General features: G+C 41.1%; 2 protein-coding genes and 1 pseudogene across 5 annotated transcripts; 2 read left to right on the top strand and 1 right to left on the bottom strand.

Moving 5' to 3' along the window:
• Nucleotides 1–5,308: 5,308 nt before the first annotated feature.
• Nucleotides 5,309–12,662, top strand: proca (protein C (inactivator of coagulation factors Va and VIIIa), a). Its single transcript, XM_085388914.1, has 10 exons — nt 5,309–5,449; nt 5,684–5,747; nt 5,827–5,910; nt 6,908–7,065; nt 7,254–7,278; nt 7,652–7,762; nt 8,130–8,270; nt 9,084–9,199; nt 9,553–9,670; nt 11,810–12,662. The coding sequence occupies exons 3-10, from the start codon at nt 5,841–5,843 to the stop codon at nt 12,397–12,399; spliced, it is 1,329 nt and encodes a 442-aa protein (XP_085245040.1). The 5' UTR covers nt 5,309–5,449; nt 5,684–5,747; nt 5,827–5,840; the 3' UTR covers nt 12,400–12,662.
• Nucleotides 12,663–15,252: 2,590 nt separating this feature from the next.
• On the bottom strand, nt 15,253–27,890 carry dusp28 (dual specificity phosphatase 28). 3 transcript variants are annotated; one of them, XM_085389008.1, is made up of 3 exons: nt 27,833–27,890; nt 19,397–19,816; nt 15,253–17,707 (listed from the first exon to the last, which is right to left on the bottom strand). In XM_085389008.1, exons 2-3 carry the CDS (start codon nt 19,739–19,741, stop codon nt 17,606–17,608), a joined length of 447 nt encoding a protein of 148 aa, XP_085245134.1. In that variant the 5' UTR covers nt 19,742–19,816; nt 27,833–27,890; the 3' UTR covers nt 15,253–17,605. The 3 variants fall into 3 exon arrangements, with proteins under 3 accessions (XP_085245134.1, XP_085245135.1, XP_085245133.1); XM_085389009.1 differs by lacking the exon at nt 27,833–27,890 and adding an exon at nt 20,788–21,337 and having other exon boundaries at nt 15,253–17,703; XM_085389007.1 differs by lacking the exon at nt 27,833–27,890 and adding an exon at nt 20,788–21,332.
• Nucleotides 23,214–25,086, top strand: LOC146647419 (uncharacterized; annotated as a pseudogene). The gene is made up of 2 exons (XR_014908448.1): nt 23,214–23,481; nt 24,536–25,086. The product of XR_014908448.1 is annotated as an uncharacterized LOC146647419 (transcript).
• Nucleotides 27,891–27,907: the final 17 nt, after the last annotated feature.

Raw genomic sequence — 27,907 nt, 5'->3', positions numbered from 1 at the left:
CATAAAAAAACCTAAACAACATGAAAGACTAAAGAAAATGAGTCTGTTTAGTTTTCTTAGAATCAAACCATTGATGTGTATCTGTGCAACTCATGTTTGAATGAGTGAGGAACAAGTCAGAACCAAAACTGTGTTGTCATATTGATGCAACAGCAGGTGCTTTATCGTCCCTGTGACCACCTGGCAGTGGTTTGATCCATCTTTACCATTATTAGATTAATGACTAGATTAGTCGTTCATGCTTCAATGTTGCTGGGCAGGCACGCACCTCCAGGTTCAGGTTTATGGAAGCAGGAGGTCTGGCCACTGTTGTTCCTTTGGATTTTATATAATTTTCTGTTAGATCCACAAAGGTTTTCTCATTTTTCTGATTTCTCAGAACACCCATCGTCTAGTTTTTGCCACCTCTTTAAAAAAGAATCCTGTAAACTTTGTCTGTGATTGTAAACCAAAAGCTGTGTGGCACAAATGAATTATGTGTCTATTATTTCTGACTAACTTCTATTTTATCATTAGGTTCAAATGATTAAGTACAAACAAGTACCGCAGTCGCCACATAGTGATGAAGTTGTAATAATTTACTCAGCATGATGTTCAACAATGCAGTAATCTAACACTGAGGAGGCAGCCAGGCTTCACAAAGGGCAGCCTACTTTTTATTAGCACATTTTACTGCACAACAATGATTTTATTCTATGAAAACATCTCATGAGACTGTCTCCATACACAATATTACAAAAACTAATTATACGCCTGGGAAGAAAAACAACCTGTAGCTGAAATTTAAAACTGGCCTAATTTTAAGAGCAATGACACAATGAACATAAAGTTTAAGCTGCAGGTATTTATTTAAGCATTGAGTCTGTACTTTTATTGAATGGAACCTCAGATGCTCCGGTTTATTGCTGCACCGAAGTATTTGAGTACTCTCTGTCCTGTTTACCACGCTCTCCTTGTTTCTTTCTTTTTTCAGCATCGATGTGTGAAGTTCAGATTGCCATGATTTTCTCAGTAAAATGCTTTTTATTCTATTAACACTCAGACAAGTCCATCAGGGTTGAGTACTTTGACCACTTAGACATGTGGAAGACAACAGGTCTAATTTAATTTCCTGCTGGTGGAGAACCCTTACAACATGTGGCTTTTTATTTATTTTTAGTAAAACCAAACTTTTATTTGATTTGTTTTTTTTATGGCAGCTTCAAGAGGGCGATATAGCTGTCAAATGTGGTGCTGCGTCCCTGGAACTAGTTATTTTGAAGTAATGTATAAATAAAATACTAGAATTTTGTATATTTAGCACAGTTTTACCTCCAGGCCTGGCGGGTATCCACCTCAAAGCACCCAAACATTACAGTTCAGCAGAACTGGATTAGTCGAGTTCGTTAAAAACTCGCCTAGTTGGGTAAAATTAGCTATAGAGACCAAAACCATCTTTAGTAGCCTGTAAACATGTTTATTTCTGCTCTGAACTGGAGCTTTTTAACATGTGAGTTTATTGGGACTGAGTCACTTTGGAGCCAGCCTCAAGTGGCCACTATAGGAACTGCAGCTTCTGGTTGGCAGTTCTGTACTGGTTTTACTGGGGGTAGGTAAACCTCCAGGGCAGTGGTTCTTAACCTGGGTGCGATCGAACCCTAGGGGTTCGGTGAGTCGGTCTCAGGGGTTCGGCAGAGCCTCTGCCGTGACATGCTCGGCTCATTTTGTACACCAGTAAAAAACATATGTATGTCTTGAATTTGAAAAAAAATCGTATTTTATTTTTCACTGAAGAGGGGTTCATATGAAACTGGGGGGGTTCAGCACCTCCAACAAGGTTAAGAACCACTGCTCCAGGGTTAAACCGGTGTTGCTAAAATCTTTCTTTGCTTCTGACAGGATACTTAAAGTAATAATAGATTTACCATCAATGATAAACTATGTGCCGTCTGATCATGAAGTAAAGATATACAACGCAGCAGGGAGCAAGCCAGGTCTCTCACCACCGCAGGAAGGCCACACCCACCCACGTCACTTTCAAAATCACTAAAATCGCCTGTGGAACCAGAGATGGCTCCTTTATGTCCCGAGGGCAGCTTTTATTCAGAAAAAATGAAAACAGCTGAGGACACACAAGTAAACCAAGCTGAGGGAATGAGGCTGAGGCACAAAGGAGGACACGGAGATGAATGGTTAACCTTAATAAGTGCCCTGGTTTCCACAGCAGGCGGTGCTCAGAGACACTGTGGAGGCTGGCCTGGGTTCACGCCTGTAACCGCTCGCTCTCTGGGTGTTTCCGGCAGCTGACGACGAGACCGGCTCTTTACTTCGGAAGCTTTTGTGGATTTCTCCTCCGAAAAACAAACACAAAAGCTGTTTTAACTCAGACATGTCATGTTTTTAGAGGGTCACGTGACAGCTTCTTTTCATGGAGTCTCTCATCCAATTATGGTCGTTTCTGGCTTTGAGAAAACAAAAATGAACAAAAACTAATGTCAAGGCTGAGGGTTCAGAAAGGTGCTCACAAAGTCATCTAATAGCAAAATCTTACAGCTTCTCTTTCACGTACTCTGTCCTGATATATGTTCATTCTTGTGGTTTAATTAAAACAGTGTCAAATACTTGAGTGAATGAATTTATCTATAAATCCTGATGTGAACTGTTTCCTGGGGGAAACCCCTAAAACCTTTTGGCTTTGGTTCAAATCATTACAATCAGCTGATTCCTGTTAAGTGCCGGCTCTGCTTGGAAACCAGCATTTAGGGATAAGACTGCTCTATGACCAGAATAAAGCTCGTCCTGGACACTGGATCTCCAGGAGATAAATGTCAGTCAGTGCTCTGTCCTCTTTCAGAGACAAAAAGCTTTTCTTCCTTATTCTTTCTTGTTAGAAACTGTTCTCCTCCTTCTATTTGGACTTTAATATCTTTCCAATCAGAGGATTATTAGTTATGTGATGCCAGTCTCTTTATACTCTTTCTGTGCTTGTTCCATAATTGTAATTGAAAAATGTCTGCTAAAGTCCTGCTTTTCCTGCTAACTGAGCCAATGCGTCACATTTGTGTAAAACGTGCCTTCTTCCTTGTCTGGATTTTTCTTAACAATATTCTATGTTAAAAAATATTAAAGATCAATAAAATGTTTTTAAAAATTAAAAATTACACTGAAAACAAAATAGCTGTATGTAAATGTGTTGAGGATGGCCACAAACCTCACAGACTATGTTTGAATGTCTAACAGCGTCAGCCTGAAGCTGATACTGAAGTGTAAAACTGCAGCCCAGAATGACCTCTCCACCCTGTTTGTGCTGTTGGTGACTGTTGGAGCCTCCAGCAGGTCTGTGCTCCAGCTTTTTGTGTGTGTGACTCAGTGGTGTGCTGGTTAGTGCTGCCTGTTGGGACTTTCCTGTGTTCTCTCATCTCCAGAGTCCAAAGACACAAATGTTGGTTAATCAGTGATTGCAAATCGGCTCCAGGTATTTTTTATTATTAGTCCTTTATTTATCCAGGTAAAAAATCTCATTGAGATTAAAAATCTCATTTCCAAGAGAGACCTGGCATCATGGCAACAAAAGTCACATACCACATAGGTATATAACATTTAAAACAAATACAATATCCCATACCAACATGTGTAAAATATACAATAACAGATCAAATTAAGAGTACATTAAAAACAATCACACTGAGTAAAAGAGCTGTTCTCTCGTTCCTTTAAGACAGACTTAAACTCTCCCAAGGTAACCAATTCTGATCATTTCAGTTCCTTCTGCAGATTATTCCAGGAAGCAGGGGCAGCGTATTTAAAAGCCTTTTTCCCCAACTCTGTTCTGATTTTTGGGACAATCAATTGTATGATATTGTGCGAACGAAGGCTGTATTGGTTGTGGTTTTTACACATATAAACACATAAATAAGATGGAATCAGCCCAAGGAGAGATTTATAGATAAAGATCAACCAATGGGAGAGTCTGCGAATATGCAAAGATGGACATTTAGCAGCAGCATACAAAGAACAATGATGTACACGATTTCCATAGTCAGTAATAAAACGTAAAGCACAATGGTACACAGTATCCAACCTCTTTAGGTAGTGGGCAGGTGCATTCATAAAAAGCAGGTCACCATAATCCAATAAAGGTAAAAAGGTTGCACGAATCAAACGTTTTCTCACTTGGAGGGAGAAACAGGATTGGTTTCTAAAAAAGTAACCTAGTTTTAGTTTTAACTTCGACACAAGCCTTTGAATGTGAGTCCTAAATGACAAATTCTGATCTATAATGATCCCTAGATACTTGTAAGACAGGGCTGCCCAATCCCGGTCCTCGAGAGCTACTATCCTGCAGCTTTTAGATGCATCCCTACTCCAACACAGCTGAATCAAATGGTTTGATTACCTCTTCAGCATGCCATCGTGTTTGGCAAAGGCCTGATAACAAGCCATTCATTTGATTCAGCTGTGTTGGAGTAGGGATGCATCTAAAAGCTGCAGGATAGTAGCTCTCAAGGACTGGGATTGGGCAGCCCTGTTGTAAGATGTGACCATTTCAATTTCAGTTCCTTGAATTGTTTTAATCTTAGGAGACGTAGCTAATGACTCTTTGGGTGTGAGTGTGTCCTGCCGCTCACACTGTGGCAGCTGGGAAAGGCTCCCGCCTGGTTCCTCTGCAGGGACTTTACATTACCCAAGCATGGTTTCTTCCTGTTAAAGGAGGAATTTTTCCTTCTCACGTTTTGTGATTTGATCTTGTATAAATAAAATTGAATTGAATTGAAAACCAGATGGTGAATTTTAAAGGAAAGGATACCAGGCTGAAAACGCTACGCCCAGGTGAACAGAATCCACTTTTTGGGATTTCCTTGCCTGGATGATTGAGCATGCATCCAGCAATACTTGGCTGTGGTGTCTCCAGCTGTTTCTGCCCACAACCAAGTGTGATGAAGGTTATAACCAACATGTCTGTCTCTCAATGCATCTCACAGACTGAGCTTGCTAGCGTTAGATGATAACTTAGCACTCCAAACAGCCAACATTATCTTAGCTTTTAGTAATACCAAGGTCTAGTCTGGTTCACAGGCTTTGGGCTTTGCTCAGTATCTTTACAGATGTCTTGTAGGGTCATAGGTGTTCATGCTTCCAAAGACAGTGATTTAAATGATAGAGACGTGAAGACTTCATCCACGTCCATGTTTGTGGTGAATAACCACAGATCTATTGTGTGGTGGGTACACAGTGAAAAGTCCCACACTATCGTCGTCCTGCTAGTGTCTGAAGGTTTGTAACATTTTGTGAAAATGGGGTCTGATGTGTAGCAGAGTGGGTGGAGGATAAAGGGCAGGTCTGTGTTGACAGTGTTGGTGGACAGCGATCAGCTGCAGACTGTGGACTCTCAGTAAACACTGGGAGTTAGTTATTAACACAGCAGAAACAGCGAAGCATCGTCTCTGTCCACGGCTTCCATTCTTCACATGTAAGTACCAAAACTCTCCTGAAAGCCCCTCGTTTCTCCGTGACTCTGTTTCATGTCCTGTGAACGTTTTAGGATGTTGTCTCTGTGGCCCTGTTGTTAGCTCACAAGGTCAAAGGTTGTAGAGGTTCACACGGTGATCGTGTCCTGCTGTGCCCCTCTGACTGGAGGCCTCTGTGTTCCCTGCTGATCAATCTTGTAGAAATATTCCACTGAGAGATTTTTTTTAACTCGCAGTGAGGACTCGGTTTTGTCTCGTCTGCAGCTCCTCCAGAACTCAACTTTTCAACCCCTTAAATCTGTAAGTCTCATTATGCTGGATGTTAATGCTAACTGGATAAACACAAGCAGTAAAGACATAACTGTCTGATTTCCTGCAGGAGTGATCGAGGTCATGTCCCGCCTCGCCCTCTGTCTGTGTGTCGTCGTTGCTCTGTGGTCGGCGTCAGTCATCAGTCTGTCAGGTAGGTGTGATCAAAGACGAACGGGATAAGTAAACATCAATACGTCTGTAAAACAAAGAAGAGACACGGAGGTTAGGTAGCCACAGATTTTCTGTTACACGGGTGTCTTGGAGTCTCACTGAATTACATAAACCTGACGGGAAATAATGTGAGAGCTTCACTGTCAGCAGGTCAGCCGTGGAATCTGTTTTAGCAACAAAGCATTCATCTGCCAAGAAAGTGGACCTATTGTGCTTTTACCTGTTCCTCAACTGGGCGCTCATATTAAACATGGACAAAGTTTCAGGTAATGAGGTCAGCGAGCACACCTACCTGATCCTGAGCCAATCAGAAGAAAGCTGGCTCCAGTGGACGGTGACCTTAAAGCAGCGGTCCCCAACCTTTTTTGCGCCACGGACCGGTTTATGCCCGACAATATTTTCACGGACCGGCCTTTAAAGTGTCGCGGATAAATACAACAAAATACAACTAGTACCGAAAAAAAGATTTATTCATAACACACGTGAAAAGACCGAGGAAAACCGAGTTAACGATAAAAATATTAACAAAATAACACTGAAAACCGATAAAAACCCTGAAAACCAGACATTTCACACCTGAGCCTCAACTCTCGTGGCCAGGTACCAAACGACTCACGGACCGGTAATATAATATAATATAATATAATATAATATAATATAATATAATATAATATAATATAATATAATTCTCTCTCCTCTGGGAGATGCTTCAGTCACCTCAGACTGTCCAGATGCTCGCTGATGTCCTGGTCCAGATCTCTCCATTTGTCGTCTCATTAGGAACATTTTCCAGGCATGCATACAACACACGGGAATCACATGAATTGATGAGAGTAAATTCACAGAATCCCAAAGATTTAAGTCCAAATGACAACAAAGTGCTTTCCAAAAACGTGATGTTTGGGGAAAAAACAGTTAAAGAAGCTGTTGTCTTAGCATTGGTCTGCATCACTGTTTCACTCTTTCTGTGTGTTCAGTATTCTCGGACCCACGACGGGCTGACATGCTGCTTCGCTCTCGTCGGGCGAACTCCTTCCTGGAGGAGATGAAACCAGGAAACCTGGAGCGAGAATGTAATGAGGAGAAATGCAGCTTTGAAGAGGCCAGAGAGATTTTCAAGACCAGAGAAGCTACGGTAAGATGTCTCTTTAACACACTGTAGTTCAAAATAAGCAAAAATATCTGGCTTTTTGATTTATGGCTGATGAAAACATGACACAGTAGTGTCGACTTGACAAATACCCACAGGAGGTGTGTGTGTGTTGTTCTGCAGCGATGACCAGATGAGTGCGATTGGTGATGTTTGTTTCTGTGTCTTTACAGCTGGAGTTCTGGACAGTTTACTTAGGTAAGACAAGTTTGTTCAGCTTGACAGTGAAAACATACTAAATATCAGCTTTAAAAATAATACCATGTATAAATTATTAAATATTATTTTAATATTTCTGATGATTGGAATGTGAATGATGTGTAGACTGAGGAGAATTCAGGACAAGGTTCTTCACAGGCTGCATCGTTTATTTCTTGGGATGGGGTGTGATATGCTTGCCTGATTACCCAAAAGCACAAGATTACAGTACATTTACAACAATACGACATCAAATACGATTTAGCCTGCTTCTGTCTTCCTCCCAAAGCGTCACTAAGGCGAGGCTTTTGACATCCTCTTTCTTTGCAGATAGTCATGGGAAAAATACTCAAGTTATCTGACTGTATTTCAGATGGGAACCAGTGTGAGTCCAACAAGTGCAGTCATGGAGACTGTGTGGATATGCTCCAAGCCTACGATTGCCGCTGTCACTCTGGATATGAGGGCAAATACTGTGAATATCGTGAGTCAGTGTCTTTGGTTACCTAGGAGCATTTCTAACGTTATATTAAAAAAAGACTACAAAAGTGAAGCAAGGAGTGTTCAATATAATGAAACTGCATCAAGCAACAAACCACATCTTTAATTAAAGCTTGAGAATCAACGAAAAGAATACAAATTACCCACTGTGCACACAAACGAACCTAAGTAACAAAGCATTTACGAGGGTTATTTTTTTGCTAAAACTTGTTAGCGAGACTTTGTCTGGCAGCTGGACGTAGCTGCTGTTTGATTTCTTTTACAGGCGGAGTCACATCAATGTAACATTCACTAAAACTTAATGTGAAACCTGAAAAGTTCCCGTGTTCCTGTTTCCCATCTCCATCTAGCTGTAACAGCCACCAACTGCTCCGTGGATAATGGCGGCTGCGACCACGATTGTACGGAGAGCAGTGACGGCCTGTCGAGGACTTGCAGCTGTGTGAATGGATACAAACAGACTAATGACTCCAAGAAATGTGTTCCCAACAGTAAGAGCAGTTCTAGTCTGACTTCACTTGCTGGCTGTAAACAAAATGTTTATTAGCAAGCAAAAATTAAATTCTCTCATCACTTTATATAGACTTGTTATTCAATATATCTTTATGGATTATGATTTTCTGGATAATCCTTTCGATAATGAAGAGCTGACGAGTTGGACAGCACATGTCCTGACACGATTCGCACCTACTGGCTAAAGAAGCTAACTGCACTCCTTGAGTACCTGGAAGCATAAATGAACCACCACATGATTCTTAAGGATTAATCCCATCCAACTACCGACCAATAATATGTCTCATCACCACATGGATGCTCCTGCCAGGCATCATAGGAGCTAGCATGAACAGGCACATGGCAAGACACAGACCTACTAGTAGACAGAGCAGTTGCTCGAGACTATAAGATCAGATGGACCAACCTGTTGCCTGTTTTGGCTACATGACAGCCATGTACTCAATGTCTCACACATGGATGCTAGAACAGGAGCCTTCATCAACTTAATGAGGATGTGGTGACACTATTAGACACTTCAAGCCAGTTGCACAATCAAGTCATCAAGTGAAACTCACTGATGCTGTTTTACTTGCTGTGTTTCCATATGAACCACAGTTAGTAACTGATCTCAGAACAGTGAACGCAGACTAGTGGCAGTTTGCTTCGCACACTGCTCATCCACAACAGGCATGCACAAACCACAGACACAAGCTGCTGGCCTCTCAGCTTGAATGAGATGAAAAGAGAGAGATTATTTTATGTTTCTCTTAATATTTTTCCATTGTAGCTTTAATACAGTGTTTTTACAGGTCGATCATCCTGTGGACAGCTGTTAGCCACCACATCATACAGCCCACCACCGAAAGGCCTCCGTCCCTGGATGGTGGGGGGGCAGGTGGGCAAGAAAGGGGAGAGTCCATGGCAGGTACTACAAAAAAAACTCACCTACAATACACACTGGGTGTGTCATGCTGGCAACTTTAGCTTGTTAGATTTGTATCCTTACAGCAGCCTGCAGTCTGAAATCAAAGTGCTGTAATGGTGATATGATTATTAAGATCTTAAGACTCCAACATCAGATGTTGGCAACGCCCTCTTTTTATGTTATATACATTTGAATTTGGTAAGAAATCTGCTAATTTGTTTAAATCTGTTCTGTTTTTTTTTTCAAAGATTGAACTAATATGTGAAACAAAGCTGTTTCACAATGTCAAGATGTTATCTTGTCAGCAGAATCCAAGTTGGAGCATTAATACCTGATAGTGTGTTTATCTGTAGGTCCTGGTAATGGATTACAGGAGTCGATTTCACTGTGGGGGTGTCCTCATCGATGAGAGCTGGGTTCTGACAGCTGCTCACTGTCTTGACAACAGCTTAACGTTCAGTGTACGACTCGGTGAGTTTCCATTGCAGATGACAGACACTAATTATAATTAAATGAAAAATAATCATAAATGAATGACATTGAAGTGATTAGAAAGATCAACGCGGTAACGAACTGATTAACAAACTGATTATAGTGAAGTACAAATGACTGGAGAGACTGCCTGTAGTTTTTACCTGAAAGGCTTATAGGGTCTTGTTTGTTTGCCCACAGAGAGAAAACACTTCGGTTTACCTTAAATTTAGTTTGTATGACACAGAAATAAACTAGAAGCAATATATAAAGTTATAAAAATCACCACAGTGAAGGAGTTTTTTAATTGCCTGTGATATTGGGAGAACAATAAGGACGAGACTAAAAGTGATTCAAACAAACTGAATAAATTAAATGAATAAAGAGGAGCTGGTAAACCTTGCTGGGCCTTGATCTGTGGGGTATGACCAGGCACGACCTCAAGAAACTATCGGCCATTCTGTAAACCCATCACCCACAGAGATGGGCACTGGGCTTAGATACCTGGGAACCTGAGCTGGAGCAGCACAGCAGACTGGATCTCGTACCATCAGGTCTCTGGTTCTTAGCAAATAAACTCGATATACTGTAGTGGGTCACACCTCAGCCCATAGCCATGGGCTCTAAACCCATATATACTTGTGTATATATGTTGTTGTTTTTTTTTTTTCTGTATATGTCTGAAATAAAGATACAATACAAAAAACCCAAATCCAGGTTTGGGACTGGACTCTTTCTATTTCTGGACTTACCCAAGGAAAGAGGTGCCAGATGGGTGAAGGATACTCATGTCCCTGGCCTTTGGGGTTTTTCCCAGAGTATAAGGGCGCAACTCTATGCAACTACAGGTCATGGAGGATATGGTTCTGAATGTGCTTTTATGCTCAGTACTTCAAAATACCTGGCCTTCTTGGGTCTATATGTGAAATTATTGAAGGGGATTCACTTGCGAGCTCTCGGGAGACTTTACCTCTCATGTGGGCAGTTGTAAAGAACCCTGGACCAGCTGATAAACTGCCCAGAGTTTTGTTTTTGATGAACAGGCATAAATTAGCCCAGACAAACACCATGTTCATGCTCATGAGTGTAGTTATTAAAAAAGAAACACAGGCTAAAAGGTTTACAAACTGCTAGGCATGCATAACTGGTGGAGTCACGTCAGTCTATGTTTGATATTTGGGTGAAGAGAACAGCATCGCTGTCAACTGATCACCAGTATTAATTTGTATTAGATGGCAGGAAGATGCCATGGGACTGATCTGTAAACCTAAACAGGTAGTGAGAGTGAGACTCCATGGCAGAGGCAGCTGGTAGGTTGTCACTGCCCATTGTGGTGACAATCCTAAGGACTCCATACATGAACATTAATTCAACAGTGACAAATAAAGCTGGAATACTACTACTAATAATGGATTGCATTTATATAGCACTTTTCGAGACCCTCAACGTGCTTTACAGTTCTCACATTCACACACTGGTGGAGGCTACAGTTGTAGCCACAGCTGCCCTGGGGCAGACTGACAGAAGCGAGGCTGCCATATCGCACCACCGGCCCCTCTGGCCATCACCAGTAGGCGGTAGGTGAAGTGTCTTGCCCAAGGACACAACAACCAAGACAGAGCTGGGGATCGAACCTGCAACCTTCCAATTATAAGAAGGTCACCCATGGGGCGACCGTGGTTCAGGGGGTTGGGAATTAAGTACATTGAGAAAACTCAATGTACTTAAATTTTGCAGTTTTTATTTTTTATTCAACTGTATATACAATTATTTGAAGTAATTTGCTATTTTGCCATTAAGCACTAAAACTTTACAAAACCAAGGTTGCTGATAGGTTACATTGTAGTCCAGGGGTCTCGACATCCAGGCTCCGAGGGCCAGTGTCCTGCAGGTTTTAGATATCTCCCTGGGTCAACACCCCTGATTTAAATGATTAGTTCATTATCAGGCCTCTGGAGAACTTCAAGACATGTTGAGGAGGTAATTTAGCCATTTAAATCAGCTGTGTTGCATCACGGACACATCTGAAACCTGGAAGACACCGGCCTTCGAGGCCTGGAGTTCAAGATCCCTGTTGTAGTCAGAGTGAAAACACACATCAGCTTTCATTAACCATGAGTCCACGCCCTGTGTCTTTAGGTGACTATGAGCGTCTTAAACAAGAAGGCACTGAGGTCATCCTGGATGTTGTCCAAGGTTTCAAACACCCGAACTACAACACCAAGACCATGGACAATGATATTGCCCTGCTGCGCCTACAGACCCCCGCTCCCACGACTGAGTACATCGTCCCCATTTGCCTGCCAGGACGCGAGATGGCCGAGCGGGTGCTCCACCTGAACGGCACTAAGACTGTTGTCTCTGGCTGGGGCAAAGAGGACATGAACAGCACTAAGCACAGCTCAGTGCTCAACGTTATTGAAATCCCACTGGTCAGCCACAGCATCTGTACTCAGCAGATGTTCCCCCACACGATCTCCAACAACGTCCTCTGTGCCGGTATCCTTGGACAGAGGAAGGATGCCTGTGAGGGTGACAGTGGGGGCCCGATGGTCACTCTGTACCGGGACACCTGGTTCCTGGTTGGCCTGGTTTCCTGGGGTGAGGGCTGTGGACAGCTGGACAAACTGGGAATCTACACAAAAGTGTCCAACTACAATAATTGGATCAATAGTGTGCGTGAAGAATGGGACAGAGGCCATCGCCCGGAAGGACGCCCACGCTTCTGAACCAATTTATCCACAACAGCTGTTTCGGGCTCTGTTCTGTTGAACCCACATAAAAATGTAACACACTTTGTTAAATAAAATGATTTACCATGAAGACGCAGCTGTTTGCTTTTTTAAAACCAGTGATTTCCACTAGTTCCAGACAATTTAAATTCCCTCTGACCTGTAGTGCTACGTATCTGTTTAAAATAATGTGAAATACTCAATTAATCAATGGAAAAATGTCTTCCTATAACAAAACCAAATGGTGTTTGCCTTTAGATGCTCTAAGTGCCAAAAAATATATTTGTATCAGCTGACTCTTTCCAGAAATTACTGATGAATTACTCAAAAAGAAAATCTTTGATGAAAAATGTAGGACTTATTTTCTTTGTATCAAATTACATCCATCAAATAAAGGAAAACATGCAAACATTACAGCTCAGCTGCTCTCAGTTTTTCAAGCCTCTCACCACACAGGTCACAGCCATAGTTTGGTAAGATATCATCGTCTCCTTGAACAGACAGATTTGATCATAGGCTAGGGTGGAGTCCTGTATCCATGAAGTGTACCTGCTAATTAGTACAGAATATGTCTTTGATTGGCTACACCACAGAGACTCTCTGTTAGTTTGATTCTTGGGTATTGAATATAGCTCCTGGGACATGGAACGTTACACCTCTGGTGGGGAAGAAGTCAGAACTAGTTGGTTCGAATTGTTGGCACTACGTTGGACATGTTTCTGGTGAGCCTTGGATCTGTTCATAGTTTTTTTATGGACAGAATATCTAGCTGTAGTAGTTATAAAAGGTTTTTATCTTTGGATGTTGTGGGATTTTCTTTGATGTGGTTCTGTGGCTTCATCGATTGGGGACCTTCAGCTTGTCCTGGAGCAGTTTGTGGCCGAGTGCGAAGGAATCAGGATTAGCATCTCCAAGTCCAAGACGACTGTTCTCAACCAGAAAAGGGTGGAGTGCCCGGGGAGGCATCGTGGTGGGGGGCAGCATCACGCCCCCCACCACGAAAAAATAAAAATAAAAAAATTGCTCGTACTCATGCTGCCCCAACATCATGCCAGTGCATATTGGGAATGGTACAGGCACCGATCGGTTTTCTATCGCCCATTTGCTGGGAGTAAGGGCGCCCTCCGTTTGCGAGGTGCGCCTGCTGCTGGTGGTACAGGGAGGAGAGGGCGGGGCGGCGGGGGATTCTCTGGCTGGCTGGAGCAGCGTCTAATAACCAACTCGCAAAATAAAACAAAATAAAAACAAACCAACAAACACAAAAACACCAGACATCATGATACAGACTTATAATTTGCACCGATGTTTTTTCGAAATTCTACACGCGAAAAGTGAGCGCGAGAGCCCTCGGTGCGCCTGCTCGCTGCTGAAGTCAAAGTAAACTTTATTGTCATCTCCGCTACAGTCCAGTATATAGAGAGACGAGACAACGAGGCTCCAGTTACAGCAGTGCAAGTAAACAAACAATAAATATAAGAAGAGTAAGAAAATAAAAATACACTTTAGGACTCGGGGTAAAGGGATCAATAACAATTTAACATTTATAATTTAGAGTTTGATGATTTAAAGTCTCACACAACCCGTCGAAAGGGGCGGGGGGCCCTGCTGCTTCCAAATAGAGCACATTTCATTCATAATGTTGTAAACCCAAGCCCATTATGTATTCATGATTTGAATCATGGGTTGTGTGAAATCCCAGAAATAAGCCCTATAGACAAATCGAATCTGTGAACTAAGGTGTTGGTCTGTTAGGTTATGTTGTGGTGATTCTCGGGTTGGGGGATGTGTGTTCATACTGGAGTGCAAGATTAAAACCAAGATGGACAAGAAAGGTTCAAAGCCATCAGGTGCTCAGTTTATAAAAAAGAGAAAAGAAGAGGAGGAGAAACGAGCAAAAGATACAGGTAAGCAGATGTGTCACTGGATAATGGCAGGTCATCCTGAAACAATCAGAGTCAGAATACTTTATTAATCCCGAAGGAAATTATGTGGGTTACAGGTGCTTCAAGAAGAAATGGTAAAAAAATAGTAACAGTAACAGACTAAACTCCAAACAATACATTATGTTACAGATTTTAATATTAATTAGTCGTTGTCAGTTGTTGATTTGTCCTGTTCTCATTGTGTGACGAGTTATGATGGCTGTTTGGTAGCTGTTTGCATACTATGCATACTCTCTCTCTTCATATGTGTGTACGTGTGTGTGTTTCTCTGGCGAAATTCAGCATGGTTCCGACAACAGTTTTATGTTATTGTACAATCCTTAGTACATTTCGCGTGTGTGTGTTTGGGGGAGGGCAAAGGGAGTGTTCGCCCAGGGCGCCAAACAGGCTAGGACCGCCACTGGGGACGAGTTACTACCCAAGGTGTAGGAGTTCAAGTATTTTAGGATCTTGCTCACGAGTGAGACGTGCGATTGACAGTTAGGCTGGCGGGACATTCACAGTCATGCGGCTGCTGTACCAATCTGTTGTGGTAAAGAGAGAGCCGAATGAGAAAGCCAATTTGTTATTTCACTGGTATATCACGCCATCGGCCCTCTGCTCAACACCAGTAGGGGAAGTGTCTTGCCCAAGGACACAACGACCGAGACTGTTGGAGCCAGGGCTCGAACCGGCAACCTTCCGATTACAAGACGAACTGCCAACTCTTGAGCCACGATCACTAGACTAACAACTGTGAGCCTTACTCGTGTCTTTGGAGTATTTTTAATCAAATATTGTGGTTTGCAGTGTTTTTTACTTCAGCTTCAGAAACAAACACATCTCAGGACAGGAATAAAACATAAAGTTAAACCTCGGCCAACATATTGTAGACAATGACCACAGAGCTCATTTTTGAGTGATCAACATTTAACTTTATTTTTATTTTCTCACAAACGATTGTTTACAGCAGCCTGGTCTTAAAGAGGCAGGGCAGGATTATTTCTTTAAGCGCCTGTTATGGTAACACCCTTTAGCTAACACAGACATCTGTTTGCTTTTGTAATTATAGACTCATTACAATAAAAACTGAGGTCACAGGTGGTTTAAATAATATCTGTGCAAATAAAATCATTGCTTTTAGATTCAAATGGCAGCATCAAAAGGAGGACACACCTGAGATCAACAGTAAGACTCTGCAGACACCAAAGATTTTCACAAGGTTTTTTGTTTTGTTTATTAAAAGATAATTATTAACCAGAAGCAGCATTAAAACTCACAGAACACATTTAACATATAAAACTGCTGAATTTCACAGACTTACATGTTTTACGTTCAGACTTAATAAGCTGCCAAAATGTTAAAAATTCAGACCGTTTCCCACATAAGTACTTGAATATGTTTGTTTCTTTTCTACTATTTTAACCTGAGTATTTAATATGTTGTATATTTACAGAGCTTTAAGACATCTGATGGAGCATTAAAAAAACTGACAATTAATAATTCAGTGGCTCTTTAAGGCAAGACATTTTTGTTTGTGTTCTTTTGTTTTTATGCCCAGTTTCAAGATTTTGTGCTTTTAGAGATTAATAATTAATCTTCTTTCTTTCTTTTTGTTTTTTTGTTTAATTAAATATAAAAGACCAGGAACATGTTGCTTTCCTGTTCATGTCCAGGAAAATGTTTTTCCCGTGTATCATTCAGAGGCTGATTCATAGAATATTAATATAAACTGTTACTTGATCTCGACATTATTATCAGTTTTATAAGGTGATTTAAACTAAAAAGCTTTCAAATCTCTAACTTGTAACAATCTTTGACTTTACTATGACAACATAAAAAGTTTAAAGATTTCTGTTCTGGAAAATTTCAGCTTTTCACTTATTTAAATGAACAATTCCACGTTGGCATATGTTAACCTAAGTTCAAATTAAATCTCAGGTGAAGTTAAATTGGAGCCTCCTGGGAAATAATTCTTTTACAAATAATAAATGTAAAGGTTTTGTGTGAATTTAACAAGTTTTAACAGGAGAGGCTTAAGTACCTGGAAAGCTCCATATTATCACATCTTAACTGAAACTTTCAGTGTAACATCATCCATGCTCTACAGTGAAACTGACCTAGGATCAGTGAGATAGCCTCCTAAGGTTACATCCTGTCAGAATAAAATCCAGGTGAGTTCTCATTTAATCAGGTTCACAAGAGAGACGCTGATGAAGATCGAAATCTCACGTCACGGTTTATTATCATCCCTGAGCTTCTTTGTGGATTTTTTTAATGTTTCAGATCAAATTAAAGAGGAGCCTGACTCGTCACGTGTTCACGGGGCTGCATTATTTTCTGTGTAAGTGATTCCACCTAGAGGTAAAAGGTGGGACTGCAGCCACGTGTGCTCAGACTTGGACAAGAAAAGAAAACTGAGTGTTTAGACAGAAAATAATCATTCTTTTTGATTTTCTTATGATTAGTGAACCACTGAGAGGACAAGCATAAAAATAATCAGTTTTTATACTATTTTGTTGCCAATTATGGTTTAAAGTATTTTATTTTAATTTAAATAGAAGTATTGGCTGCAAAGTAATCAATAGTGAAACCAACGGTGAGCAGCAACCTGATAGATCATAACTGATACTTGGATAATAAATATACTTCTTAGTTCATATTTTGAACTTTTAGATATAAACCACATTTTCGCTCTTTTTGATGTCTTCACCTTTTATTTTCCACAAACTTGGTACAAATGTTGTCCTGTCTGTTTTTTCTTTAAGTGCTTTGTAACAAAGTAAAGGTTTATAAAAGAAATAATGTTATTGTGATTACATACAGTAAATGAGCCTCGTTTTCTGTAGATGAACATCATGTAGTGTGTATATTCAGTACATTTAGGAGGTAACAGTTCCACCTTCACTTCAGCTTAGTTCAAATTTTATAGTTAATTTGTCTTCTTATGTTATTTGACTTGATTTTAAAACTTTCTATACTTTTTCTCATCATCTCCACTTGTTCAGTTTTTGTAATAAAAACTTTCCTTAAATATTGTTTTTATCAGGTCACATTTTAGATACTTGGATATCTTCAGTATCCTAACATTAAAATAAGTTCAATACATATTTGTTGGGACTTCTTTTTAAAAACAGGCCGTAATCTAGAGGTTAATTCATTCATCTAAGCCTTAATTAAAGTGACGGCGTGTAAAATCCTGCAGAAGAGGAGGACGGAGGTGAAGAAGCTTCAGCACTGCTTCTGTTTTCAGCTGCGGACTCTGAGTTTTGTAAGAAGGATCAGGACTTTCCTCGTCTCCGCTTCAGCTCCTCTTCGTATCTCTGCAGCTGAGACATGAAGCCGGGGTTCGGGTCGATCACGTGACGAGCCGTCTTGACTTTCTGGGAAAAGGGAAATGAACAGTGACGAGCTCTGGTTGCTTCTAAGGATCTGTGGTTGCTCTGCATGATTTGTATTTCTGTACTTTACAATTTATTTTAATATTTTCTAAATATTTTTGTATTTCATAAAATTTTTCCTGTTTTCTCTTATTTGTTTTATGGACATATTTTTTTTTTGATTACCTGTCATGACGTTTGCAAAACTTCAGTCCTTCATTTCTGTCAAATCATAAAACTCATTTAATGTTTGAAGTTATCGGAGAAACTGCGGGAAAATATTTTAGTGAACAGTATAACATCTGATTTAAACTCTAAATATAAATTAATAATAAAAAGAAATGATGATTAATAAATAGATAATGCATAAATTCAGCTTCTTCTCAACACAACAAGATGTGGAAGATTTTTTAAAGTATTTATGCTGTTTTTCAACAATTTTTTCCAAAAAATTTTAATTTTACGTTACAAAAAGCAAAAAAGACATTAAACAAAGATGTGTTTCTGTTGTTGGGGTTAAACAGATAGTTAATGTTATGAATATAGGTCAGTAAATAAAATTTAATTAAATAACATTTTTCTTTTTCATTTGAGCCAAATCTGCAGCACAAAACAGGATCAGGGGTGTCAGCCTTCAGAGAAGGGCTGAATTGTTGTATTTGTCCCTTCTGAGCATGAATATAACAACGCTCAGTGTGCAGCTCATCTTTCAGTGTTGTGTTCAAGGGCACTTTGGATAATAAAAGCTTCAGCGTCAGAAAACAAACCTCTCAGCTGCAGGTTGAGCTCAGTCCTCCACATTTTTGACCTTCATGCAGCAGGATTGGGCTGATTTAGACGGCTCAAAGCACAGTGAGACTTATAAATAGGATGATTGGCATTTTAAAATCTGCAAAATAATACTTATTAAATGATAAACAAAAACTGTATGTGTGAAAAACTCTGAAGCAACCAAAAGTTCAGCACTTTTTCTGTGACTTGTGTTCACTCTATTACTCTTTCAGTCCTCAGACCTTCATTTGAAGACTTGATCATTATTTATCAGCACGTTCTCCCAAAGCGTAATGCTAGGTGACAAATCGTCAACATATTACGTTTTCAAGGCACCCAACACATTCCTAAATGATGAGATTGGAAAAATGAGGAAATATGACAACCGTTTGGACTCAATCTACACATTTTTGTTCATTTTCTTCAAACCTCTTGGGAAAACACTATTTAACGTCATTAAAGTGCTGGTTAAAGTTAGGAATAAAGTTATGGTTAGACTTAGGGAGAAGGTTAGGTATAGGGCTGGAATACATGGCTGGAAGGTCTATTACCGCGGGAGCGTCATTCCACTGGATTTCATCCATAACCTGGTGCGGACCATAAGAACGCGGAAGGTCACTTTTCGCGTTCTCACGGTCCACTGCGGGATGTGACAAAACGTCGAGATGTTACGTCTCGGGAGTGAGAACAGTATTTATGGAACCTAACAGCTCCTCTAAGAGTGAACAAACTCAGCAGTTTGTTTAATCAATGTGCAGTTTATTTTCCAATAAACAAAGTGTCACATTTATAATCTGCCTCACAGTCAGCAGGAGGAGCTCGGGGTCTGTGGAGGGTGGACAAAGTTCATCACTAACACCAGATGCCAAAGTTGTAACCTGTACAAAAAGTAAAGTAGAGCAGGGTGGGATAGATCCTCACCTGTAAGGCGTCTGTCAGGGACAGTTTGCGGTGCTTCATCAGGTAGGCGATGCAGATCGTGGCCGAGCGGCTGCGTCCGTTCTTACAGTAGACGACGCTGCGTCCGCCGCGGTTCGCCTCCTTCTGGATGGCGTCGGCACAGCAGTCAAAGTGGCTGTACAGGTCCTCGTTGGGGTCGTCGTAGACGGGTATCTGCAGCTTGGTGATGCTGCTGGAGGGAAACGGCTGCTGCTTGGACACGTTGATGCAGAGCGTCACCGCCTCCTGCTGGATGAGCTCGTCGCTGCAGGCTGAGCGGGCGTTACTGATGAACAGAGCGTTGGTGACTTTACACAGCTGCAACATCCTGGCCAGGCTGTGGAAGAACTGACCCTCGTGGGCTTCCTTACACTGTCAGTGAGGCTCACAGGTAACTAGTGCCTGGAGAGAGAGCGGTGTCGGGTTCAGCAGTCTATTTAACACTGAGAAAATGATTAGTTAGTCTCTGACTCTGTCGCAGAGTTCAAGGCTACACCCGTCCATCCACTCTGACTTCCTCCTAAAAGTAAAACTAAAAGGAACGACATTCATTCTTTACTTTTAGTTATTATTTAAATGAATATCTTTTCTGCTTGCTGAAGTAGAAGTGTGAAGGTAGAGCCTCGCGTAACTTCTGATGTGCGTTTGTCAGCTTCTTTTTTTAACTGTACAGTGTTTCACTTGCTGCATACTGAGCTGAATCTTTTACAGATATTACAGATTTGTTTTTTGTTAAAGAAAAAAATAACCTTCTCTTTACATACCAGGTCTTGAATAATCTGGTCGTCTCATATCGTAAAACTCTATCATGTTACTCCATCAGTCGTTAACTTTTGTCTTCTCTCTCCTACAGTTTCTTTTTTCTCATTTTTCTTCATGTGTTTCTCACAGAGGATTGTTTGATTACCTCTAATATTGTATTGTACAGCTTCTGCTGTTACCATATAAAGCGCTTTGTAGTGGTAGTGGTATAAATAATAACACGTTTAATGTATTGATGAAAAATATATTTGCAAGATTAATCAGGACCTTATTCACTGGATCACATATGAGATTCTTTTGCTTTTCCTTGTTTCACATTTCTGTAAATAAAAGCTGGATAAAGTACACGTCAGGATATCAGCTCACACTACAGGATTTTTAATCACTTAAAATAAATGTAATCATTTAACCTATTGATGATTCACAAAGAAAATAAATCTTAGTTGAAGCATTTTACTTGGCATATGTCATCTCAATAATATAATAAAGGTACAGACATTAAATATTCTCTGTGGCCCCAGTGACAGAGATTTAAGATGTTCAGTTAACCTACAGAAACAGCAGGCAGTGAACGCCTCACACTCGCTGAACACAAGGACGCCGTGACTCACGTGCGGCTGATCTTCAGGCTCCTTCACGCTCAGTTTGTGCTTTAAAGACGCGCCATGTTCGCTTCGTGCTGACAGGAGAGCTCAGACTGCTCCGGTCTGTTCAGGCCTCCTCATGATGACCCGGAGCTGTTCTGACCCGCACACCGACACCGCACACAGAACAGCGCACACACCACAATGCTGCTATATTTACCGCTGCTGACAGCCGCTCTGCTCTGGGTCTTAAAGCTGCTCAGATCCATGACTAAAATAGATGAATATTTGATTTTCATTTGATTTTATTATTATTGTTTTTATATGTTTTTGGAACTGGGTTTGTTTGCATAAAGATTGAAATGATAATTTTAATTACAGATAAATTACATATAAAAAATAAGCATCTGTATTGTATAAATATTGCACCTGTTAATGCCATAAATAATTCTGTAATTTTTTTTGTTTGGATTTGTACTTTTAAATTTATATTAACTTCTATCAGGCTTCATGCACCAGTACTTACTTTACTTAAAAAAAAACTTAAAATGAATGAAACAATGACTTCACCTCATCATATTTTATTGCCAACAAAATAAAATAAAATAAGTAATATTCAGTCAATTTCATCTGCTTACTTTGCTTTATTTTCTCCTTATTGTTTGTTTTTGATCCTCTTTTCAGAAAATGATCCCAAAAACAAATTATGTGCATGAAAAGAGTCGATGCGAGCAGGTAAAGTCATTGTTTCATTGTTCTTAATTTTTTATTATTTTTTTTATTTTTATTTTTTATTTATTTATTTATTTTTTGGGGGGGGGGGGATTTATTTATTTATTAAAGAAATTAATGATTAAACTGTTATTGTTGTATATGTATTACTGACACTTTAAGAAGAGAGCAGGCAGAGTGGAGTGGGTGGATGATTTGTGACTGAAGGAGAAGGTTTACACGATGGTAGTAAGAGCTGCTGTGATGGCTGCTCGGGTGACATGACACGTGACACATACATGATAAGCTGTAAATCTTATAAATGTCGCAGTGATGATTTTTAGTAAGTCTTTAAAAGACAAGTGACATGACACCGTGACAGCGACATCAAACAAATAAACACGCTGTCAGATTATGGTATAAGACCATATTATACAGTGAAAATGGAAATGATGGCGGAGGGTAACACCACCTGGGTCTGGGTGCAGTTTCCCCCCCTCCAGGGGCAAGGGTACCTAGACCCGGTTTGTAGAGTACGCTTGGGGAGTGTGATCGTGTGTACAGCGTCTCTTTATGTCTGTCTCCACGTTGGTTGAGTGTGGAGTAAGTGCATATGAGAGCATGAGGGTGGGAATGGATGTTTGTGTCTGTGTGTGCCTGTATTTCTGTGTCTATATGTCAGGTTGGGTGTCAGGCGCCACCTCTCTGGGGACATCTCAGGCCCTCCAAGGTTTGGAGGCCTATCTCCCCCTACCACCACTTCCCTGCCAGTGGCGGACTCCCTCAGACAGCTCTTACTGGGACAGTGGCGCAGCTGCCCCTCTGTTGGTCTTCCTTGGTCTCTTGTGTTCTGGGGGCCTCTGGATGTCTGGAGTTTTGATCTCCTCCATACCTGCTTCATGCCCTGGAGGACGGGGCTGTGGCCCCCCCCACACCCTCTAGCAGATCATTACATGAAGGAACCTTTTAAAAAACAAAAAACAAGCGCGTCCATGCTCACAGGTGTACACACGGGTGATCACACCCACAAACTACACCCTTTTTGGCTCCTACCTCAAAGCACACTGTGTTCTGTTGATCTTATGTGCTGCACAATAATGTTTAATATTTAGTATTTACTGTCATATTCCCATATATCATTGTGATGTTGTTTATTCTATTACTCTTGTTCTCTTCTGCTTGTTTTCTTTTTTCTTTCTCAGCAGGTGATCCAGGTGATTGATATATGCATTTTTTTCTTCTTTTTTTTTCTGCTCATTCTGTTGGTTTTTGCCTTTTGCCCTTCTCCCCCGTCCCTCTTCTCAGCTGTTTCTCTTTCCCTCTTTCTTTCTCCCCTTCTTTCCCCCAGTCAAGTCTGTCCCGTATTCAGCAAGTGAAAATAAAATAAACAATAAAAGGTGAATCAAATGGACCATTATGGCAAGGCTGGGATGGTCAATTTGGTAAAGTAAATCCGTTGGGCATCTTTCTTTGCCTTTAGACAACAATTCTGATGCAAAAGAGCCAAACGGGACAGGCCAAAAAAAAAAAAAGGAAATGATGGCGGCCTGCGATTACTTACTTTGAATAACTGTGCCAGTACAAAAAATAAAAAATAAAAAACAATAATAAAATAATAAAAAACAACAATAATAACTATTATTATTATTATTATTATTATTATTATTATTATTATTATGTAAGAAATAACGTTTGGCAGTAATTTACCGAGAGCGGAACTTTAAAAAACGTCTCAGCTTCATTCAGAACCTTTAATGGTGCAGCACACAGCGGAAGCAGATTCAGCAGAATCCGGAACTGTAGAAGGACTTGTGCTGATCGTTTAATCGAAAGTAAAAATGTCCACAGTGGAGTTTCTGATAAACTTTGTCAACGAGCGGCTGTCTGCCGCCGTGGATGAAATTTTCACGGTGTTTGAAAACACGATCGTCAAATACGAGCAGGACATCGAGCGGCAGCGCAGGCTGCTGGAGAGCTTCTGGAAGCCGGAGATCAAGCTTCAGAGGATCGGTAGGCTAACCGGGATGAATGAGTGTGAGCCTGCGGGAGCTCCGAGCTCTTTATGTCATCCTCGCAGACCAAAGTAACAATAGTAATATTAATAATGATAACAATAATATGAGAAATGCGGAGTTAAAAGCAGACACCTTCAGCTTTTAGAAAGATCAGACTGAGGTCAGAGCAGCAGAGACGCTGACGGCTCAGCATGCCCACAGGCAGGTAACGTGGCTCCGGCTGGTTAGCGGTAGCGGGCTCCTCAGGTCTGTACACTTGTAGAAATCACCGTAACTCACCGAGTCTGTCACAGCTTCTAACGCCAGACTTGTAGTGATGATACAGCACAGCTGGGTGGTGTAGCTCAGCAGCTCACCTGCTAATCAGAAGGTTGGGGGTTCCCTCTGCTCCAGAGTGTCTGTGGGCAGGATGCTGAACCTGAGCTGCTGACTGTTGGATAGGTGCAGAAAAGTGTGTGTGACAGAATGGGTGAAGGAGACATGTTGTAGAGTAGAAAAGTGCCATTAGGACTTTTGTATTTTTTTGTGTGTTTGGTTTGTGAAATTGGATCAGAAGGAAACTAGTACCTGCACTTAGCTGATCTGTACTTGTACTCTGTGTACTGTATTAAATCTACTCTGCAGATACGTTATAACCAGATCTCTCTGAAACCCAAGTCACATCAGTTCCTCCTGTGAACTTCCAGCTACTTTTTCAACAAAGGTTTTGAATTAATCAGAAAATAATCACTATCATCTCAAAATAAAGACTCCCTGAAGCTCCTGGAGGGAGCTTGTCTGTTGGAATGGACGCAAGAGCATTTACAAAGATGTGGAAGAATATGTCAAACATGTTTACCTCTTAAAATTTCCCCAGCAGAGTAGGTAGGGAGGCAGAATAATGCCCTGGCATTTTATTTGCTTCTGACGGCTGGCACAGCTTATATGACACACGAGACGCGACCACAAGGTCTAAAACACCAACACAGAAGTTTAAATCACCTGCTAGGTCAGGATTGTACTCTGTGCTTATTTATGGACTGTTACTAACATTTATCTTGTCCCTGCAGACCACCCACAGCTCCACGTCACTGCAGCAGAGAAGGTTCTTCCTAAAAAGCGTCTCTGTAACCAGGAGAGGAACTGCAGCCTGAACCAGGAGGAACCAGGGCCTCCTCATGTTAAACAAAAACACAAGAAACTGTTGTCCAATCAGCAAGAACCAAAGCGTCCACAGATCAAAGAACAGCACAAACTCAGGAGGGAGGGAGTGCAGTCGGCACTGAAGCGTCACACCGAGAGCTTTGTGGTGACTCCTGTTTATGAGGAACATAGAGAACAGGAACCAAACGATGGCCAGATTCTCTTTCACAGCTCCCCAAACTGGAGTCTGATAGGAAGCAAGCACGTGAGGTCAGGATCAGCCGCAAACGTGGACGAGAAACAAAGAAGGAAGCGCAGAAGAAAGGCCAATGAAAGAAACTGTAGAAAACTCTCACACGTCCAAGAGTCAGCATAAAAAAGTCTGCAAAATGTGAAGTGGGTAAAAAAACTTGTATGAAAAAGTCCCAAATGCTGAAGCTTCCCAGGATCCGCACACGTGAAGCTGCACACGTGTGACACATAGTTGTAGGTTGTAAACTGTCACTCCACACAAGAAGTTGTGTTCAAGCAAGATTTGCACTAAATGTCACAGAAATACAGCAAACGTGTGTTTCAGGCTGCAAGAAAGCTGCACGAATATCTTTGGGGAAAAATATGTTTCGAAGTCAGTCACAAGCATTTCATACGTTTCAAAGATTTTTATTTGCAAATAAACTGCTGAACGAGTCGGTGTTTGCAGAGACAACGTGTGCTGCAGCTCAGCTTCTGGGTCAAATCCTGATTGTTCCTGCTTTATCACAGCTCCAGGATCAGTTTGTGAGCTTCTGCTCTTCCACCTGCTTTTTAAGGTTTGACCAAACTAACTGTCAGTCGATGACCAGCTGAACGTTTTCCAGCATATCACAAGAAAGTGATACCAAGTCGCTCGGAGGAGAATCAAATGAACATTTTGGATCTGTGACCAGGAAACTCCTGGGATTTACATACATTTGATTTATTTGGCAATAAAATTCTTTTAAAAGTGTGAAATGTTCCCGATGGTTCTCGATTACATCATAAAATCATGTAAAACAGCAAATTTATGCCAGTAAAAAAAACTTTCGACCAAGTCTATAAATGCAGACTAACAGAGCGAGCTGTGAGGCCATCTTTGAGTTTCTCTGAGGTCCTGGAGGAAAAGCTTACACGTTTGCACCACGTGTGTAGTTCCTGATGTCAGTATTAGAAACAAATTGTAAATATTCCGTTCTTTTTTCTTTTGTTTTAATAAATGAGGTGAATTAAAGACCGAAGCTCTAAATTCTAAATGAGTTTGTTACTGAGTAACTGTGCATGTCCTTTCAGCTTTCTTTATTTTATTAATCATGTATAAATGCACTAGTTGTACATAGATTGATACGTCTGATGTTTTGAAGATGTTTTGTCATCTTTTCATTGTTCAGGTTTTTTAAAGTGACACTCGAGTTCTGGACGTTTTCTTTAATAAATGATTCACAAACCAACAGTCGGCTCTCTGGGATCCTTCATCGCACTCGCGAGCGCTTAAGTCAGACATGGCGTCTCCTGCTGTTTCATCACTAAGCCCCCACGTTTACAGATGTTTTGCTGTGGCCTCCATGTGAGAAACAGCTCATCGTTCGTTGGGCACTCAGCAGCTTCATTCTTCTGAAGCTCAGATTGAAATGTTGTTTTGACTAATAGACAGCAGGGGGCGCCTCCTCACATGCAAAAGGAAGCAAGAAAATGAACCTGCTCTTCTCTTGACCTCTGACCTCAGTAAATAATTTCCTGATGAGTTTGTCACAGAAACTGTGCTCCTGTGAATTCTGTGGGAAGGGTTTCAGTCAGAACAGCGATTTAACGGCTCGCCTGAGGATCCACACCGGTGTGAAGCTGCATACTTGCAAAACATGCAGGAAGTGTCTCCAAAATCACTCGAGCGTAGCGAGCCACGTGAGAATCTACATGTGGGAGAAACTACATCTGGAAAAAAAATCTGAAGAGGTTCAGCTTCATGACGCCATTCGAGAGGATCATGAGAGTCCACGCAGACGAGAAGCTGTATTCTTGTTAACTGCGCGGGAAACGGTTCACTCAGAGCGGCAGCTTGAAGGTCCACATGAGGACTCGCATGGGCAGGAAGCCGTTTCCTGCAGGATGTGTGGGAAAAGTTTCAGAAGCAGCAGCAACCTGCCGGTCGACACAAGAACCACAGAGTGGAGAACGGGGAAGCTTCCAGGCGGGACGCCACAGAGCTGAAACATCAAATCACAGATGATGGAGAAATCATCTGTGACTGAAATGTCCATCACCCAGAGTCAGAGCGCTGTTAGAGGAGTTATGAATGCACCAACCCCGTGTTTGGACTGGATATTAGTCTGATGACAGAAACCGGGTCAAGTGTCCTGACAACAGCTCAGTCTGTGGGCTGATCTAGTTTTTTCAGCTCTGAGCTGTTCTGTGTTTCACAAGACGACTGCAAAGAAATAAAGTCCTGTTTTTATTTATTGTTTTACTTACTTTGAACATAAAAGAACGATTCAGTTTCTTCCTCATCGTGATGAATAAATCATTTCATAGGTGTTGATGTCAATACTGGAAAAGTTCAGTCAGTGTATCTCTGTGAAAATACCGTCTTCAGTTTTTAGAAAATATCTAAAATACATTTAAACATCATGCTGTTAACTTTTCTAATATTTAAAATGTCAGCAGCTCAAATTCTTGGTATAAAAATGAGACGTGACAAGAAAACGAACCAGGAACTGAGACCGTCGCTTATTGAAAAAGAAATCAGCGCCTTTTGTTAGATTCACGCACCCTGTTTGACACATGTGAAGAACTGGTGATATTCTTCCTGCCTTACAATGTGTAAGATTCATGAAACAAGGTTTGTGTGTGATTCAACCCACAACCTGCTGTTTTCATTACATGCTCATTATAAAAATGTCTTTTTCGTCACAGAGACCTTTCGTATTTCAGAACTGTCTCATGTACAGAGACCAAGCTGAACTTGAACTTTCACGGCCGGCCTGAGGGCGCCTTGGTGTTCCCCGAGACGAGCCGGAGGAGGTGGTGGTGGAGAGCGTGGTCTGGGCTTCTCTGCTGAGGCTGAGCCAGCCCCGGATAAGCAGAAGCGAATGGATGGATGGACATTTGACATGTTTTCTATGTTCTATTGTAATGTGACCTGTTTTTACATTTTACAGCCCATCCAGACTTTTAGGAATTTGTTTTAGTTTATGACTCACGTGATTTTCACTTACATTTAATCTTTTTGATCCGATTCTTCTGGCAGCAGAAAACCTTCGCAGCAGTCAGACTTCATGTTTCTGTCATTA

The sequence above is a fragment of the Rhamphochromis longiceps genome, linkage group LG18 (genome assembly GCF_057381845.1).
Source record: "Rhamphochromis longiceps isolate RC_006_pf linkage group LG18, R_longiceps_female_GT1.1, whole genome shotgun sequence".
Classification (NCBI taxonomy): Eukaryota; Metazoa; Chordata; class Actinopteri; order Cichliformes; family Cichlidae; genus Rhamphochromis; species Rhamphochromis longiceps.
This window is presented reverse-complemented; position numbering and strand designations above follow the sequence as displayed.

Bases quoted from the DNA above. Each gene is read 5' to 3' on its own strand.
- proca (XM_085388914.1), top strand. From the start codon at position 5,841: ATGTCCCGCCTCGCCCTCTGTCTGTGTGTCGTCGTTGCTCTGTGGTCG. The intron at 7,763-8,129 runs GTGAGTCAGTGT...ATCTCCATCTAG, and splicing joins GGGCAAATACTGTGAATATC to CTGTAACAGCCACCAACTGC. The intron at 9,671-11,809 runs GTGAGTTTCCAT...CTGTGTCTTTAG, and splicing joins AACGTTCAGTGTACGACTCG to GTGACTATGAGCGTCTTAAA.
- dusp28 (XM_085389008.1), bottom strand. From the start codon at position 19,741: ATGTTGCAGCTGTGTAAAGTCACCAACGCTCTGTTCATCAGTAACGCC. The intron at 17,708-19,396 runs GTGAGGATCTAT...CCCTTTTCCCAG, and splicing joins CCCTGACAGACGCCTTACAG to AAAGTCAAGACGGCTCGTCA.